This window comes from Suricata suricatta, chromosome 16 (genome assembly GCF_006229205.1).
Source record: "Suricata suricatta isolate VVHF042 chromosome 16, meerkat_22Aug2017_6uvM2_HiC, whole genome shotgun sequence".
Lineage (NCBI taxonomy): Eukaryota > Metazoa > Chordata > Mammalia > Carnivora > Herpestidae > Suricata > Suricata suricatta.
The window spans coordinates 30,085,979-30,105,354 of NC_043715.1; the positions used below are offsets into that span (position 1 = coordinate 30,085,979).

Consider the following 19,376-nt stretch of genomic DNA (forward strand, 5'->3'; position numbering starts at 1 on the left):
ACAGTACCTGGCACATAGTAGGTGTTCAATAAATATGTAGAGATTGAATGAATGAAAGGGCATGCTCCAAGACTTGGTCATATCAGGGAAAACTGGGGGATGGCTCTGGGTTTGTCTACAGTTTCCTGGTACAAATGGGGGAAAAAAAGCGTCTTCTTGTTGCTGTTTTTACGGTATTCCCTACTGAGCAGCAGACTGAGGACTGCTGTCTGAGCTCATTGGCCTGCCCTTCCAGAAAAACCTCGATCTTGATTAGATCAAGACAATGGTTTCCTCACAACTGGCAAACTGAGATTTAAGATTTTAAAACAAGAATAACAGGTGAAATTGGTCCAAATGGAACATTTCCTCTTGTGGTCCCCGTAATAAAAAGTCCTCATTTTCCAAAGACATTGAAATATAGGCAACTGAAGTAACTTGAACCCAGAGGATGGAAATCATCATGGCTTGCAAAATGATCTTGGCCCTGGGAAGCAAGCAGGATGAAAGAAATTCAGTTGGCAAAATTATTAGAAAAAATGGGGAAGCAAGAATTAAGGATATTCCTAGATTCATCATCTCTGCGATGGCCATCATCTCTCTAACCAAGAAGACCGCCTACACAAGGGATATTGTCTGGCACTCACTGCTGTGTTGTTTGTGCAAATGAACAGAAACCCCCATCTGTAAGGACAACATGATGTTTCATTCTGTAGGATTTTTTCCCTACATTTGAATCAAACATTGATGAAAGCTCTACTGCCGGCAGCTGTTCAGAGACAATTTAATTCCAGCTGTGATAATTCACCGTGTCAGACATTGGCTGTTATATGTTGATACAACAGTTCTCCAGATTTGCATTTTTATCAAAAGGAACAAATGTTTTGAACATTTCAGTACAGATGGTATTTAACCATGTACATACTATTTTAACTTGTTCAAGGTAAACACTGAAAAGTCAGTATCTGTAAAAAGTAATCATTAGAGACTCACCAATTAACCTGATATCGGTCAGACGGCAGAGTCACAAAACCCAGTGTCGTTTTTGTTGGTACTGGTGCCGTACGTGGTTATTTTTATAATCTCAGTTTTACCCAGGGTTTGGGGTTACTTTTTTCTCGAAGGAATGCTTAACTATACACACACACACACACACACACAAATATATATAATTACCTCTCTTTTAAAAGTGGTGTATCGCACTTTCTCGGTGATTTATTATAATGTCATTTTATTAGGTTATGCTACAGCAATATACTCAATTCTACCTTAAAATGAATTTGTTTTTGAAAAACATATGCTGTAGGGACACATTATTCGTAAGACACCTTTCTGTTTCTTAACAAAAATAAAAGTGAAAGCCTCCTTCATTTTGACCATGTAGCATAAGACGTGCTTTATGGTAGAGTTTAAGAGCTAATCTGACACAATGATTTCACTGTACATCTTTTCTCAAACAAAAAGTAAAGCCCAAGTAAATGTTAATGCACCACATTACGGCATGTGCCTAGTTTCCCAATCATTGCGTTAAAAGTAAATTTATTTGGTTTTTTAACATTTTAATGAGTGCAAACTAATTCAGAAAGACTTTAGGTTTGAATGCTGTTAAGTTGAAATTGTGCCTGAAACCAATTCCCTTCACATAGACACTGCCCTGTAGATCACGCCACAGGGCCTGGGATACTCTGAGTTGGAAATTCACACATTTGCTTTATGTTTTCTGTCTGTGTCATGATTACCCTGACCATTTTTAAAGTACTTTAAATATTTATTGAAATAATATTTCAAGTGTTAATTACAGTGGTAATGAAAACAGCCAAATGCCACATATCAAGAATGAGTGTTTATCCGTATTGTTAATGTGATATGTTAGATTTCATTAAGCAGTAATGGGGTAGCAAATGAGTCACAAATTACAGTTGCATCTGTTACTAGACCACATTAGTGCCAAAATAACGGCAAATGCAGCCATAGGGTTACATTCATTAGCCAACTACATTTGTGGCCAATCCATCCCTTTGTGTTTGAGAACTCGGGGTACCACAGTAAGAAACTGATGTCTTTGGGAGGTCAGTATTAGAATCAGTCTATGTCAGAGAATCTAATTCTTTATTGTAGCTTTCAGATACTGTAGTTTTTATACTGTAATATTTTTGCGTATATTGAATCTGCTAAGAACCTCAAGATGTTCACTTCTCCCATCCTAGACTCCCATAGTTTGTAACCTCTTTATTTCTGGAGAGATGCAATTAATAGCAGTCAGTTCTATACACACGATTTTTTTTCCTTCAGTTTGTTTCTATTTGCTCTCAAGTGGTTATTAAGTTATACATCATCATTGAAGGTTTAGAGAATGATCATTTCCCATTCTTAATTAGTTCTCTTAACTGATGACAGCAGATTCAAATGATCTTGCTCCAGTTAATTTTTTAAAAAATACAACTAATAATGAACTATAACTTTGATCCTCTGAGCTAGAATTTCTAATCCCTTTACCCTACCAAAAAGAATATCCTAGACCTTGACCCCCTGCACCCTCACCCCACCCCCCAAAATGAGTTCTATTTTAAGGAAGGTGGTTAGTTTGGTAGACCAAGGCAACCCTAATTGACATCAAAAGGCCCCATTTTAAAACACTATCTTTAAGGATCTAAGTAGCAGTGACATTATTTACTTAGGTCTTGAGAAACAGCACTTGCTTAAGTACGTGAACCACAGCAGTAGAGTTCCTACGTGAATATCAGTGTATCTCTACGCTCTTTCTATAGATAGTCTTTCAGAGTTGAAGACTCCTAGAAATGTTTGGATAAATACGTATTAAAATCATCATAAAAGAGAATCCCTCTCCTTACAGTTTAAATAAAAGCACTGGGACCTTTTAATATATGCTCTGATGATCCTTATATGAAATTTTGCATTCTGAACTGTAACAATTTCCATAGAAGCATTCTCTGCTCTTGGGAATATACCAGTAAGGAAATTAAAATGGCAAAGCACAAATTTAATATTACGCATTTTATATGTTGTGGCAGAAAGTAAACATGTGCACTGTTCACTCCTGGATTAATGTTGTGTGTGCGCACCACAAAATCGTCAGCACTTTATGAAGCATGTGGATAATGTAAGCGGTTTGAGCTGTTTCGCTAACATATCAATAAAGTGGCAATTTGTTATATAGCCAAATCTAATGTCGCTGATGTGCCAACTAAGAACGAAGACAGATGTTGCTAATTAAGTACGCATTAAAAAACTGTTAATACTGATACTCCATTAAAACCATATGATAATGAGACTTAAATCTTTAATCAGAATGATCAGCAAAACTTTATATATGGAAATCTGTGTTTAAGATGTTTTCATTTGAGAAATAAATATTTGGCCTTAGCTATGCAGTGTTTTCATGCAAAATCTTCCTTTTTCCCTCCAAGGGGAAATAAGATACAGGAACAGAATGTGAAGATGTCTCTGTTTTGTTTCGTTTTAGCAGACATTCCATACGCCAAGCCTCGGGGATGAGGAGTTTGAAATCCCCCCTATCACGCCTCCTCCAGAGTCCGACCCTGCCCTGGGCATGCCCGATGTTCTTCTACCCTTTCAAGGCCTCAGCGATCCGTTGCCTTCCCAGGGAAGTGAATTCACCCCCCAGTTTCCCCCTCAAAGCCTGGATCTTCCTTCCATCACAATCTCAAGAAATCTCGTGGAACAAGATGGCGTGCTTCATGGCAGTGGGTTGCATATGGTAGGCACTACTTTCATTGCTTGAAAGTGTTTTTGTTTTTTAATCATTTGCACTTCACATGGTAAAGACAGAGAGGCTATGTTCTTTTTCTTTTTTTAAGTCTTTATTTTATTTTGAGAGACAGAGACAGACAGTGAGTGGGGGAGGGGCAGAGAGAGAGGGAGACACGGAATCCAAAGCAGGCTCCAGGCTCTGAGCTGTCAGCACAGAGCCCGACATGAGGCTCGAACCCACAGACCGTGAGATCATGACCCGCACGGAAGTCGGATGCTCAACTGACTGAGCCACCCAGACGCCCCAGAGAGTCTATGTTCTGAAAGGTGCTTCTACCCTTCTACTGATGGACGTGAGGATTGTTCTTCCCAGTGCCATTTAAGTGCAGGGACAAGAGGGTTATGGGTTGGTTGAGGATCACCTCATGGAGGACAACCTAGCAAGATCCTTCTTGGTTTGAAATGATTTTCAACGAGTCTGATTCATTGGTTTGGAATTAGCTGATCTTCCCTTGGCTTTGGTTGACCACAGAGATGTCCTCGAGTTAAAAGTTTGCCCAGGAGAGAATTTAGAAATGGAGGCCCTTATCTGATGCTGAGATTTTAGAAACGGAGGCCCTTATTTGCCTTTGTTGGATCATGACATGATGTTTATGATGGCATGTGGTCTGCTCTTACCTCAGATGAAATCTCAAACTGTGACACAGTGAAGGGGGAGGCAAATAATTGCTTATAACCAGCAGAGGAAAATATAGAGTGGGTTATTGTGTGAAATCTACCTAATTGTGTTATTTATTGTCATAAACATGGAATAAAGCACTCCAGAGAGGCAAGATCACTAATGCAATGATTTTGGTTCCATTTTTCTGGGCGTGCAGTTATAGTCAGCAATCACTGGAGTAAATCTGCTTAAGTATTTTAAACTCTTCTGGTGGGATTGTTGTATTGTTTTTGTTTTTGTTTCCCGGCATTGTATATAATACATTTGTGTTGATCTAGGTGAGGTACTAAGCAGACATTTTAAAACAAGATTAATAGTTTAGAGGGCTTTTTTTTTAACCCTGATAAAATGAAACAGATGTGTTGGTATAACAAAAAAACACATCCTCCTGCCTGATTACATATTTCTCTGCACATTAGGACCATGCCAGTGATGTTTATTGGTTTCATTGTGAATTCCCCAGGTAACAACCGATGATTACAGAGTGTGTACTGGATTAGTGGTGTGAAGATTCAGTGTGCTCTCTGAAATAGAAGATTACTTTCCCAAATAGGGTTGACGCAACAGCATTTTCTTTTGCTCCTGACCCCTTGTGTTTGAGCTGAACATTGGGGTGTTTAGGTTTCCTTTTTTGTCAGAAAAGAATGCAGGGGAGAGTCGGGAAGTGGTCATTAAGTATTCATAAATGTGCCTCACCATCACAAATAATTGTTTCCTGTGGACTGCCTTACATTTTTGTCCCTTTGACACTGGAGTGGAGGGTTCTGTCCTCCGTTCCCTACATCCAGGTTTGCCGTGCTGTGCCTGGAAAGCCATAAAAATAAAAAGGGTGTTCAGTCACCAAGGGGGGGGTTTACCAGGACTCCCCATTATTCATAGACGCTCAGCGAGGCCGATTTAAGTTGCAGAAATAGTTAAAAGACCATATAATGCATGCTAAGATGTGTATTTTATTAAATTGGTAAATATTTATTAATAATATAAGAATCTGCCTTTAAATTAAACATCTGATGAATTACCTTGCCTTAAAGCTATAAAACTGTTATTGCTGCTATAAAAAAGTGTAAAGGAGGCATTTTGACTATGAAATTTCATTTCATGGTCAATTGAATTTACTATATTGGAAAGAACTAAAGATGGGATCATAAAATAATTATGATATTCACATACACTTAAAGAACAATGCTTTCACGGACTGGCCTTGGGAGAGAGGACTCAATTTTTAATGCTTCTTTTGTAATGTATTGCTAATCACTAAAGCAGTTGAATTATTTCATTGATTTTTAAAAGTATAAGTACTTTAGCTAAGTGCAGGCTGTTTTCATGGCATTTACATGGACCTCCTCACATTTATTGGTGCCTTTCTGAAGTTTTGCTGAACCTGAGTGATATTTATTTTGGCTCGAAACAAACTAATCTTGTTGAAAATTCGAGTAGAATTTCACCTTGAAGAAATGTCATGGGATTTTAAATCACAAATGTTGGAAAAAATAAAATGTACTTGGACAGAATTATGATGAATACAATGTGTCGCTGCCTTTGTTCTATGTACTACCTGACATGTTCACCTATAAACTTGAATTCAGAATCGCCAGAGGCATGGTTAAAAATAGGCTATGTCAAGGTTCTTCTATATCTCCCTCCGGGTACCGAGTTGGCTGGCTACATCATAATACTCCACAGCAGCTCCTCGGAGATTTCCCTTCGGAAGGTCACCAGCAAAATAATAAATAATACTTTATACATCATGCATTCGGCTTCTCAGTGCGCCTCGGATATTTCATACCTTATGCAAGTAAGAAGTTTTATTATCCAAATGAATATGGCTGTCTGTTAAGGTTTGCTGTGGTGAGTTAAGACTATCCTAGAAGAAGAAAGACCAGCTTGTTTACATTGTATCCAACCAGCTTTTCTTCAGAGCTTCATTGGTTTTCCTTTAGAAAGACTGACAGTTTTGTCACGTTGCTGATTAGCCGCATTTTTGTTGGCAACCTGCACGACGTGTTTATCTTCCTTACATTTATGCCATTATACTTAAAAAGAGAAAGCAGGAACAAAAAGGAGGGATTAAAAAGCGTCGATGATTAGCATTCACGTTTCCAAATATGCAAATAATGCCCTCGTAGTCAGAAGCCAATTGTTGAAAAATTGAATGTTGATGCATTTGTGAGTTCAAAGAAGAACCTTGATTTGCTTGTGGCGGATGTGTATATTTTCCAACAGGATGTGGCCGGCAAATCAAAACCAACAGCATCATTTCGGTTAAAAAAATCTTTACCTCTAAGCGTTATTGTCAGTTCAGATGATCATCTGGAAATTATTTTCATCTACAAAAAGATTGCAATTCTAAAAATCTACAACGCGCGCTCCAAGGGGTTTTTTTTTTTTTTTTAACACCTCTCTATAATCCGCCCAGCCAGCTGAGTTGCACTGACATCAGTAGTACATCAATTTCAGAAAGTGGATTATTTTTACTAGACAGCTATTGTGACATATTGGGTCAGTCATAAATGAAAGATATTCATGCAAGCATGCAATACTTGTAATGAAGTCTCACTCTGACCTTCTGTATGATTGATTCTGTAATTTAGTTTTCTCAGGCAGTGCCTGAAATGAAATGAAATCATGTTGAACAAGTTTTGAATACCCACAGTGCACTAGGAGAAGAAAAATCTGCAGCCCTAGAGGCTTGAGAGAGAGCAGCTGAACGATTTATCTCTGTGCTATTATAGCCTTTGCCAGCGTTCAACATTTCTTTTTTTTTTTTTCTTATTTGGCTTAAGTACTTAATTCTGCAGGTAGCTGTAAATGGGAAAATAAAATGCTGTTCAGATTTAAAATGACAGGACAGGAGTATGTGCAGGGGACTGATAAAATATCTTGAATAGAACTGACCTTTCATGTAGCTGAAAGTTACTGGGGGATTCATCCTCATAATTACCATATAGATTATTTTTATTTCTTTCCTGCAATGAAACATTTCAGAGAGCAGTAGTGCTGATTGAATGAAAATTGAACTTGTTAACATTCTTTTCAGCTTAGCCTGTTGTACATAACAGAAGGTTAGCTTTGATGAATTTCAAAATTCTCTTTGATATCCAAGAAACAGACAGTAAAATAATTGTCTCTAGTCTGATATTTTGTATGCCCCCCAAAAGAGAATTTATAAAACACACTGATAATTCACACACGTTTTCTTCATACATTATATATTTCATGTTTAGAGAACTGACATTTTCTCTTTGATATTGCTTTGGATTTAATTGTGATACTACACATATTGATAGAAAAATGCTACGTGGCTCGGTCTGGTAATATCGGACAGAGTGTGAGGGAACCGAAAAGGATGGAAGTAAGGGAGGTATATTTGAGTATGGGAGTCTCTGTGCCTGGTAAGGAAAAAGAGAAAGAGAGATAAAAGTCCTATGGAAGAAACGCATGCCGAGGAGAAAATTAAAAGCTTTTAAAATATTCATAAGACTCTGAGGTCACACTCTAGATGGATCTCATTTTTGACCAGAGAAATGGGAATGTATCAAAATAACACCTGTAAAATTACCCGGCTTATTTTCAAAGTTTTGCTTTTTCGCGGCATCATTTGTTGTGGCTCTCATTTCGAAGTTGAATTATTTTTGTTATTACAAAATGACATTCGAGCCATTTTTACACTTTAAAAAATCTTACATTTAGAGAAATAGCAGACTTTCAATTAATACATTGTTTTAGCAACGTTGCCCAATGTGTTACAGATAAAACAGTTATTTCATGGGTCATTAATGTGTTTAATGCGTGGAACGTTCTATTAAAACAAGCCCTTATTATTGTTATGAACATGTTCATTGTCAATAGAGTCTGCAGAGCTACATTCCACAGGATGGCCTTGTAGCTGCTGGAGGGACCACCAGTCTCACACACATTGAATGATGACTTCATTTAGATTTATTTTTGGTCAAGTGATGATCAAAAAGGATTCTTACTCTAAGTTGCCTTAGAAAAGGCACAACTTACCTAAGCCAAACACTCCCTTTGAGTGGAACTGTTTCAAGTTCAGACTGTAAAATTGAAACAGTATGAACCTTTACCAGATAGTTTCTGAGACCTACTAAGTGCCCTATGTTATTCTTAACCGTGAGAGACTGATTACACTATTTATAAAGTTGATTTCTTGACGACCAGTATCTCTTCCATGTAATACGAAAACCACAGAGTCTGATGACTGTTTTACAGATGTTTATCATCCAAACTCACTTTTTTAATTTGCTTAAAACATTTGTATTTATTTGTGAGAGAGAAAGCAAGAGAGCACAAGCACAGGTGGGGGAGGGGTGGAGAGAGGGGGAGATAAAGAATCTGAAGCAGGCTCCAGGCTCTGAGCTGTCAGCACAGAGCCCGACGCGGGGCTCAAACCCACAAACCGTGAGATCATGAGCTGAGCCGAAGTCAGCACTTAACGGAATAGTCCACTGAGGCGCCCCCGAAGTCCCTTTTAATTTAGCTGTTACTACACATTGACAATGGTCTGCCAAAAATGCACAGGCTGCAGACATTTTTATAGGCTGCCTTTCTTTATCGAGCCTTGTACCATACTCAGCTGAAAATAAATATTCTTTCTTCTTGGCCTGTAAATACTTACTGACCCTGTACATGCGAGTGCCATCTTTAAGATCAAGTTAACTTTAGGCTCATCTATTAAAAGAGGAGCGTGTTCCAAACTTTTCCACTAAACCTGCTTAGCTTGTGTGAAGTGTGACATGTGATCACTTGTTTGATTTATAACATTCAAGGAAATGCGTTGCTAGAAAGTTACACTGTCATTTATTTCCCCGTCTCTTGGTTTTAGCATATCTAGTCTGTAGATACCTACTATCCTGCAGTATTGCCAGTACCTTCCAGTGAGTCAGGGACGGGAGAGACACCATTTCCATCCCTCAGATTCCCGAATAAAACTGGCTTGAGAGCTCAAACATTTATTTCAGAGGGACGGACTTGACTCTTCCTGCCACCCTTTTACTCGCGACACCTGTCGCCCTTCCAGTCTCATTTGCCGTTCACATCCTGTCCCCTCCTCTTGCCTGTGGGATGCAGGCTGCTGTCGGGCTCCGACCCGGAACAGGGAACAGGGTCTGGGCTGGAATACACTAGGCTCTCAATAAATATTTTATTTGTTAGATATATGAGTGAATGAGAAAACAGTGAAAGAATAATTGCAATTAAGAGCCTACCTTGACCACCAAATAAAAAGTGGAAGAGGGGGGGTTTAAAGTCGTAAACAGCCGTAAACAAGGAATTCCTCTTTAAACTTTTCATGTAGACCTGAATAAAATAAGCCGGGAGCCGACTCCTTGGTAAAACAAAGGAGTTGCAGGGTAGATCATTGAAATACCATTAAGTGTTTTATGGTAAACTCTTGGAAATTTTGTTTTGCTAAGAAACTATTCATTAGCTCTTGGGAAGACTGTTTTTCACAAAACACCCAGGTAGGTATGTTTGATTATAACCCTGAGAGTAGCTATTAAGTAAAAATTATCTATTTTGGTGAAGTTCAGGTTTGTTGTGTGAAGGTCTGTAATCATCGTTGGTATGCATCTGTCATACCTGTGTTTGTTTCAGGGTTTGCTGGGGTTACGAATATACCGGCTCAAACAAACTTTTAACATCGCGACAGGACATAACTTAAGTAATTGAGCATAAAATTACCGGGCGTGAATTTCATATTTGTAGTTCTCTGATCTTTATTAATACGAAGCAATTTTTATTACTGATAATTGTTTAATTGCTCCATTTCTCAAGAAATATTGATTAAGAAAAACCACCACAGTGAAAATGCATTTAGTCACACTTGCTAATATATTTGGGTTATTTGCTTCTTAATTAGATGCTATTCTCTATTATGAAAACCTAACACTGGATCGTTACAGAGAATATTTATTTGCATGGAAGGTACATATCAGATGTTTACCCTTTATGATAAAATCAACCCAGACAGAAGTCAGCTCCACTGGCATGCATAAAAAGAAATAAAACAGCATAAGAATGGGTGATTTTAAAAGTAAGGTATCAGTTTGAAAGCCTCGATCTTGCATTTGCACAAGGAACCAAAACCCAGCACTAGAGGATGTGTGATTATGTACTGCTGAGTGGGCAGCACAGAGATAGTATAATAAATGCCAGTGGTGGGAGAAAGAAGAGTCCCTACTGATGTACCAATAAGACGTCGTAGAGGACCGGACCCTTGCTCCAGACCCGATAGACTGAGGGAAGACAGATTTTAGTATGTAGAGGAGGGAGAGTTTTGTTGGCTAAGAAGGTCTGAGCAAACTGGCCGTTCCCACCTTCCCCCACCCCCACAATCCCCACGTAACTTTATATGAAGTTTCGTGATTCTTACCGGGAGGACATTTTTCACCTTGCCCGTCTCCTTCGATCTTGATTCATTCTAGGAGAAAGAAAGTCTAATAAAGTCTTTCACACCTCTTTTATCCTTTCTAAACGAGAGAAAGCAAGGCTCAGAGCCTTAGGCATGCCCCATACTTCGACGGTCAAGGTGCTGTTTCCTTTTCTTTGTATTTATTTGGCAGTCTATTGATCCAGGTGTCCAATTTTTAATTTATGCTAGTGATCCAAAGTTTTCTTTTTAGCCTACAGTTATTCAGATTTTTAATGGTTCACTCAAATGGTTGATGTTTGGCAATAGACTGGATGTCAGGCAATTTAAGAAAATGAGGGACCACTACCAGAAATCTCCATTCCTTGGTTTTCTGTTTAAAAAAAAAAAAAAAAAAAGACAAAGAGGTTCTTTTATCAGGTAGAGAGAGGAGCCTGTCTCCTGTCTCCGCTGAGCACTCCCGGCACTAAGACCTACACAGGCCATGAAGGCTTTGTTGAATTTACTTCTAGGCAAATAGAAGACAGTGCATGGCCTGTTATTTTGTGAAGTCCATGGCCTGCCTATTCAGAAAGAATTGGGTATGCTTCAAAACGTAGGTTGAAGTATTAGGAGATATATTTATATTTATATTGTTTATATTATAGTCAAATTGTCTCCCACCGTTTTTGATGGGTTGCCCATGAGGTGCGATCAGTTACTCTCTGTTGGAATAAATAATCCCCCCAGATAGATACAAAGCATTTAAACTTATCATGACATCCTTCTACACTGTGAATAGAATGCCGACTTCCTAGGACAGACTACAAGACCTGTCATGTTATGGCCATTCTTTGCCTCTCCAGCTTCAACGCCAGTCTTGCTTTTCCTGGCCTGGTAATACCAGCCCCTCCTTTCCTTCCTCATGCGCCAGGCCTTTGCACGTCTTCTACTCTACCTTGGGTGCCCTTCCCTCTTTTCCAGCTTAGAAACTTCTATTCTCCCTTTACACCTCAGTCCTAATGGGTCACCTCTTCAGGAAGCCTTCTTTGATTATGCACCCCGCCCCCGCACCATGTGGCTCATTCCCATCTCCCCAGTCCACTCAATGTCATCTTCACCCTGCCTACCCTGCTCCCATCTGTACTGGTATCCTTTCCATTCCTCAAGTGTGTGAGGCTCTCTCCCACCTCAGACTTCGCACATGCTGTTCCCTCTGCCTGGAACAGGATTCCTTTGCCCTCCTTTCCTGGCTAGTCCCTCCTCACGCTCCAGGTATCCGCTCACACGTGCTCACCGAGAGGCCTTTTGTACCAACCCGATCAAATGTAAACCTTGTTCTTGTGACAACTTTTTCCCTTTTCAACCTATTTATTTTCCTCACAGAATTTATCGCAATTTGTGTCTTGTTTATGTAAATGTTTTCTATTCTTACATACAAAACCTAGGCTACGGACACTCCCTCCACACCCAAGAAGATGTTCTCCATTATATTTGTCTAATGAAGTAGTTCTCCAGTGAGGGGGGTTTTGCCCACCAGGGGACATTCACCAGTGTCTAGAGACACTTTGGCTGTTACAGCCCCACTGGGGAGCAGAGGCGCCTGACATCTAGTGTGCAGAAGCCAGAGACTTCTAAGCCATCTACAATGCACTGGAGAGCCCTCCCCCGACAAAGAACTATCCAGACCACAGTGTCAGGCCTGCTAAGCTTGGGAAGCTCTTTCCTAATAACATCAGAGGACAGAGTGAGACCAGGAGGAGAGAATGAGTTTTTCCCAGAAGAGGAACTGTTTTAGGAAATGATACAAGTGAACCCTGGATATAAAATGTAATTGTGGAAGCTACTGGCCTAGGTGGCTCAGTCGGTGAAGTTGGGTGTTTGACGCTTGATTTTGGCTCAGGTCATGATCTCACAGTCCATGAATTCAAGCTCCACCTCAACCTCTGCACTGACAGTGTGGAGCCTGCTTGGGATTCTCTCTCCCCACCTCTGCCTCTCTCTTGCTCGCCCCCCCCATCAAAATAAATGAAAATATTTTTTAAAAAATTTTTTAAAGACTAATTTTAGTAAGCGAGAGGTAATGATTTTCAAAAATGCATTAAATTTCTTAGGGCGGTATCTGTGGTTATACATTTCCTCTTTGTGTCGTGACTACCAGGAGAAATAGCGAGCTATTTTTGAGGAGTATATATGAATTATTCTTGCCTACGCTTTGTCAGAGTAAATTTATTAGTCCATTCTAAATCATGTTTAATTTGGGTAATGCTTAAAAGAATCACATGCTAGTTTTCTAGCCTTTAAGGATCTGAGCACTGGTATATTGATTTCTCTGGCCTGGCACATAGTAGGTGGTTAATAAATACCTTCAAACTGAGCTGACATATTTCTTTTTTTTTAAAGTAGGAATCCTAAGATCAAAGGAAGTATCTTTCAAAGGGTACCTTTATCTAATGGAAAATGATTGGAGCTGTTACATATCAACAAGTTCTTCAAGGCAGGTGGTAATAATTGGTGGCCCTAAAGGAAGTTGAGTTTCTAAAGAGACACTTTCCCCACTAATCCTCTTGTTCTATAATCCTCTTATGTAGGAACTTATTTTGGCATAATTGTGGACCATGGCAAATGCTAGCACATTTTGATGCATCAGTTATGCCGTTCAGGGGTTACTTGAAAATGTTTGAGAGGCCCTTGGTGCATCGTCCTGTGGGAGATCAGAAAGATGGTGGCCGCATGTTTGGGGATCTGAAAGCTGTGTGGATGGCTCTAAGCTTTGGCAAGGCTTGGGCCCCACCACCATTATGCTTCAAGAGTCATCTTCTCTCTGTCCCCTTTGCAGAAAATCCCTGTTATCCCCCTCTCTTCTTCTCTCTGTGTCTCATTCTTAAATGAAATGTTATGAACACTCTCAATTTATAAAATAAATGAATATAGAATGCTTTCATTAAAAGGGAGGTGATGGCAATAGAGAGCCCGGGGCCCCATTCATTTCTTTCCATCAACGCAGGTCTCTGCTGTTGGACCATGGCTCCCTAGAGCACTATTTTCCCATCCAGCTAGCTCTGTGACATTGCAGGTAGAATTTAGAAAGAGCTGATGAAGCCAAGAAAACTTAACTTCTTGGGCTACTGTTTGACTAGGAGATCCATTTGAAATGCCGTCGATGTGGGATAAGTCAATCAAATATCTGTATATGCTGAATTTCATAGGCATTAGAGAAAGCAACTTCTCTGTTAATGAGAAAGTTGCATAAATTAGAGCATCATATTTCATGGTCATGCCAGTTAGCTAATTTGTTATTTTACAGTCAGTAGTAAGATACTTAATTAAAATGGAATCTGGAAGTTCCTTGTAAATACTTAAAACATCTAGATTTAAGTAAGTCTCAAAGGACTTTTAAAATGCATTATGAAGGACATATATGGGGAGTAGAATTAAGAATAAGATCGCTTGGGTGCCTGGGTGGCCAGTTGGTTAGGTGTCCAACTCTTTATTTCTGCTCAGGTCATGATCGATTTCTGCGTTGGGCTCTTTGCTGAAAGTACAAAGCCTGCTTGGGACTTTATCTCTCCCTCTCTCTGCCCCTACCCTGTTCACACTCTCTGTCTCTCAAAATAAAGAAATAAACTTTAAAAAATAAAGAGAGAGAATAAGATAGCCCAATTGTCAGTAGTTGAAGGATAGAAGTGACATAAGCAAGCAATGGTAGAACTTTGGAAGAATAGGTAGCTCAAATTTCTTTTAGGAAGAATAGGTAAATGAATGGTGAAATACTAATCCAAAGAGAAAACTTAGGACACACCGATACTGTAAAATCCCCGTTTGTGATTCAAGTCTGCAGAGGGACACCTGCCGGTAGGTAGAATGTAATATTTTAGGAGCAGTGGAAGAGAGTACTGATCTTGTCAGCGAGACCAGAGGAGTGGGATTGTTCTGGTGCATGTAACCCATTTCTCCAGGATTCCACAGCAGATTAGGAACTCAAACATTATTAAGAAATGGGAAGGTTATACATTTAAGATGAAACCCTAGCACTTAGCACTACTGTTTAAAGCACTCAGACCTTTTGAGCTTTTCCTCACTAGTGTGTTTGTTCATTTAAAAAAAAATAGTTTATTGTCAAATTGGTTTCCATACAACACCCAGTGCTCTTCCCCACAGCTGCCCTCCTCCATCACCACCACCTCTTTTCCCCTCTCCCCATTCCCCTTCAACCCTCAGTTCATTTTCAGTATTCAATAGTCTCTCCAGTTTTGCATCCCTCTCTCTCCCCAACTCTCTTTCCCTCTTCCCCTCCTCCAGGCCCTCCATTAGGTTTCTCCTGTTCTCCTGTTAGACCTATGAGTGCAAACATATGGTATCTGTCCTTCTCTGCCTGACTTATTTCGCTTAGCATGACACCCTCGAGGTCCATCCACTTTCCTACAAATGGCCAGATTTCATTCTTTCTCATTGCCATGTAGTACTCCATTGTATATATATATATACCACATCTTCTTGATCCACTCATCAGGTGATGGACATTTAGGCTCTTTCCATATTTTGGCTACTGTTGACAATGCTGTTCATTTTTTAAAATTCATTTTGTTTTGTGGTTTTATAGATGGAAACATTTAAGATGCTCTTCTCTTCACCCTTCCAATTCTTTCTCTTATAATGGAACCGTTGTCAAAAATTTAGATACTCCTTTTTCAATTTCTATATCTTAGATATCCCTCTAGGTCAGTGGTTCTCGATGGGAGAATTTTGCCCCTGGAGAGACAATGTCTGGAGATATATTTGATGGTCATGACTGGTGGGGAGAATGAGAAGTTGCTTCTGTAATCTAGCAGAGGCCAGGATTGCTATAAACATCCTACAATGCAAAGGACAGCCTCACAACAAAGAATTATCTGCTCCAAAATGTCAACAGAGCCAAGACTGGAAACCCTGTCCTAAGTCAATACACAGAAATCTAATTCATTATTTTAAAAGGCTTCATAATACTTGTAGGCTGCCAGATCATCATTCATTCAACTAGTTTCCTATTGATCGTGAAGGCTGCTTATTTAGTGATGCTTTCATATTTAATATTAAGAAACCAAATGCTCCTATTTGGGTATTTACAACTCATTTGTTTTTTTAAAGAGCAAAAGTCAGTCTTCTCAGACTCGAAAGAGGAACAGTGAAGAATTCGTAGGCTCCTGTATAAAATTAGATTCTGGGTCACTGTGAGTTGAGAGAATTTGGTGTCGGTAAAAATCACAGACTCACACTAGATGACAAGTCTTAAAGAAGTTGTTTAAAAGCATGTCTTCATTTTTTTGATTCTTTGGAATTAAAAAAAAAGCAGCAGCAACAACTCTAAAGCCTTCCATAGGACTGCCCACAGCAGAAGGCTACTTTTGAAGTGACTGCAGTGACTTTCAGAGAAGCTACTACTTTTGATGATCTCTACTTCCTCCTTACACATATTTTAAAAAATCCATTAGTATCTTAAATCATGGTGGGGTAAGCAAAAGAAAACAAAGCAGGTTTAAGATGAAGAAAGTGATATCCAATCCTAAAGACGTTGAATGACTTCCAGATGCCATTGACAATGTAATTCAGAATTGGAATGACCCTCTGGTTAACCACAGAGGGTTTTGTAGAAAGGGTGCCCTGGAACAAACAGATGTTGGCTCTGTGCCTCCCTGACCCCATCCTGTCTATTTGTCAAATGCATTCCTGGAAGGATAAAGTGAAGACCAGATTCTCTTGCCCTTGCTGGGCTGGGTCTAGGGGAATGGTACCAGTCGTGTGTGTAAGAATGGAGACCCGACTGGTAAAAAAGGACTAAACCTCTGCTTCAACCTTTTCCTTCTTGTCCGTTTCCTGAGTAAGAAGCAGAAGTTGAAAGTTTATCCTTCTTTGCCAATAGGCTTGTATTATTATTTCTTTAAAGCCATTTAGTGACAGTCCTAGAGTGAAATAGACTAGGCTGGATAATTTGGGCTTTGTGCTTTTGACCCTTCAACTTTGGGGCAAGAGTCCTTCTAGTGGATGAAGGAATAGGGACCATCATCCTGGAATAGGTCAGACCTGTCTAAGGAACTGCTAACATTTTTGGCATGTTGATATTTGGGAAAACTAAGAGCTCCCCTCCTCATTGTCTGTTGCCTTTTTAGGACCAGAGCCACACACAAGTGGCGCAGTACCGTCAGGACCACTCCTTGATCATGAGGTCCATTGTCCACATGACTGACGCTGCTCGCTCTGGGGTCGTGCCTCCCACTCAGCTCACCACCATCAACCAGTCTCAGCTCAGCGCCCAGCTGGGGTTAAATTTGGGAGGTGCCAGCATGCCTCACACGTCTCCTTCACCTCCAGCGAGCAAATCGGCGACGCCCTCCCCTTCCAGCTCCATCAATGAAGAGGATGCTGATGAATCTAACAGAGTAAGTCGACTGCCTTAGTGTGTCACCTACCCAAGAATTTAGAATCACCTCGTGCTGTGTCTTTGAATCTCATTCATGGTAGTACCTTCCTTCTCTTTGTGGATTTCAATTTATGACGGTTTGATTTTTTTCCCCTTTTTTTACTCACCCATTTTTTGTGAAAAGTGTATTCCACTGGAAATTGGGAGATCTGGCTTTCTCCTACCAATTGTAAGGCATCCTGCATGCCACTTAACTCATGGAGGCATGATTTTCCCAGTCTGCTGAAGGGAAGGCTTACACTAGATTCCCCAGGAATTCTAAAGCGCTATGGTTCTAAGTTAATGTCCATGTGGGTAAGTTTCATCCAGTTAGTTGGCTGAGCCACCCTCACACCTTTGCTGATGTTTATCACTTAGTAAATTCTGATTGTTCCACATTTCCACTGTTGTCATGGAGCACGAGGCTCAAATACCCATGGGTTGAAATAAAACCTTAGTTGCAGGTGGGACTTTTCTGAATACGTAGAAAGGTATTCTGTTTCATTAAAGTTACTTATTCTAGACATACAGTTACTCCTTCCCTATTCATTATGTGTTGTATCCCTACTCTGTGCTTTGTGTTTTACTTGGTTCTGGTGACATAAAGATTTATAAGAGAATTATTGCCTCTGGGACTTCCCACTGGGGATGAAAAGCAATGTTTAATACTAGCTCCAGATGTGATTAGTGGTATAATTGATGTATCTGGTGTGCTAAGATTGTAATCGATTCTGCTTGGGAGAGTGATTTGAGGAAGACTTTATTGAGAAGGTGATATTTGAATTAGGTCTAAGAGGATACATAAAAGTTTGTGAGGCAGAAGAGAGAGGCCGGCATTCTGGTCGAAGGAGCAATGGAAGTACATGTCAATTTATGAGTATCATGAACAGTTTGATATGGGGAGGAAAGAAATGGGAATGGAAGAAAGCAGTAGCTGAAATGGGGAAGCCTTTCTCCTGCAGGTAGTTGGGAACTGATTAATGATTTGCATAGAGGAATGGCATCAGCAACTTTATGCAGTAGAAAGCTGGCTTTGGCTGTATATGGGGAGGACAAAGGGGAGGACAGGAGGAAAGGAAGCTGATCAGAAGATCCTTTTGTTATGAAGTGTTTCCTTTTAGCAAAAAAAGGAGCAGACCAGAGGTACCAGCTTAGTGAAACATATAAGAGGGAGAATCATAAAGTTTTGGTAATCCACTAGGGTTTGAAGGAATAAAAAATAAATGGGGTTTTAGTTTGAGTCAGCATGGATATCAACAAATGAAAGAATCCACCCAGAGAGAGCAGAGTGTTACTTTTTCTCCCATGGAGAAGGTTGAGTGTGGCACTGTATGGGATGCCTATGCAGCATCCACATTTGAGCTAGAACTCCATTCACTGGAGGACCGACAACAGATTTGGGAACCATCACACATAGATATGAAGACATGGAAGGAATCAGGATTTCTCAGAGTGTGTAAGGAGCCCTGAGCAGCATTTATTTTTTACATCAAATGGAAGAAGAAGAGCTCGAGAAGGTTGAGAGGGATGAAGGAAGAGGCAAGGGAGGCTAGAACGTATTTCAGGGATTTAAAGAACGAGTTTGTTCTGCCCTGACATGTTAGCACCTCCCTGGACATGTTAACACCCCACGGGATCTCTGAGAATGGGTAAACGGATTACCAGTCTCTGCTCACACTTACAAGGACTTCTGTAAGGGGAAGTGAGAAACAATGATTATAAAGACACTCCAGGAATGGGCATAAGGCACAGTTAAGTTACAACTGGCCATGACACAATTCAAATGGATTCCTTTCATTTCTCTCACATTTCCACTGATCCGATACTCACTTTTGTGCCACACTGAAATTGTCATGGCAAAGGAGAACCTTATCTGTGACTCCTAGCTTACTCCATTTTAAGCAAGAGTCTAGGTTTTGTGTAAAGGCAAGGAATCCAATTTGTTCTCCTTTAAGCAACTGAGCCGAGAAAGAAAAGATTAAAATTATCATTGATTGTGTCTCTTTTGGGAAAAACCATTTCTCCACCTTTCCCAACCCTCTTCAGTCAATCACATACAGGTTTCTGTAGGAGAGTTAATCCTGAGATTTTTATTTAAGCTGCGAGAGTCTTCATTTCAGGTTTATTCTTAAAAGGTAATGATG

The 19,376-nt window shown here is 39.8% G+C and overlaps 1 protein-coding gene across 2 annotated transcripts in view; it reads left to right on the forward strand.

Moving 5' to 3' along the window:
* TOX3 (TOX high mobility group box family member 3) overlaps positions 1-19,376 on the forward strand; it is a 106,405-nt gene that overhangs the window by 77,260 nt on the left and 9,769 nt on the right. Inside the window, exons 3-4 of one of the 2 annotated variants that reach the window (XM_029925265.1) lie at positions 3,464-3,718; positions 16,943-17,212. In XM_029925265.1, the coding sequence (XP_029781125.1) occupies positions 3,464-3,718; positions 16,943-17,212 (525 nt within the window). The remainder of the gene's footprint in view (positions 1-3,463; positions 3,719-16,942; positions 17,213-19,376) is intronic. The other variant, XM_029925266.1, reaches the window with a different exon arrangement.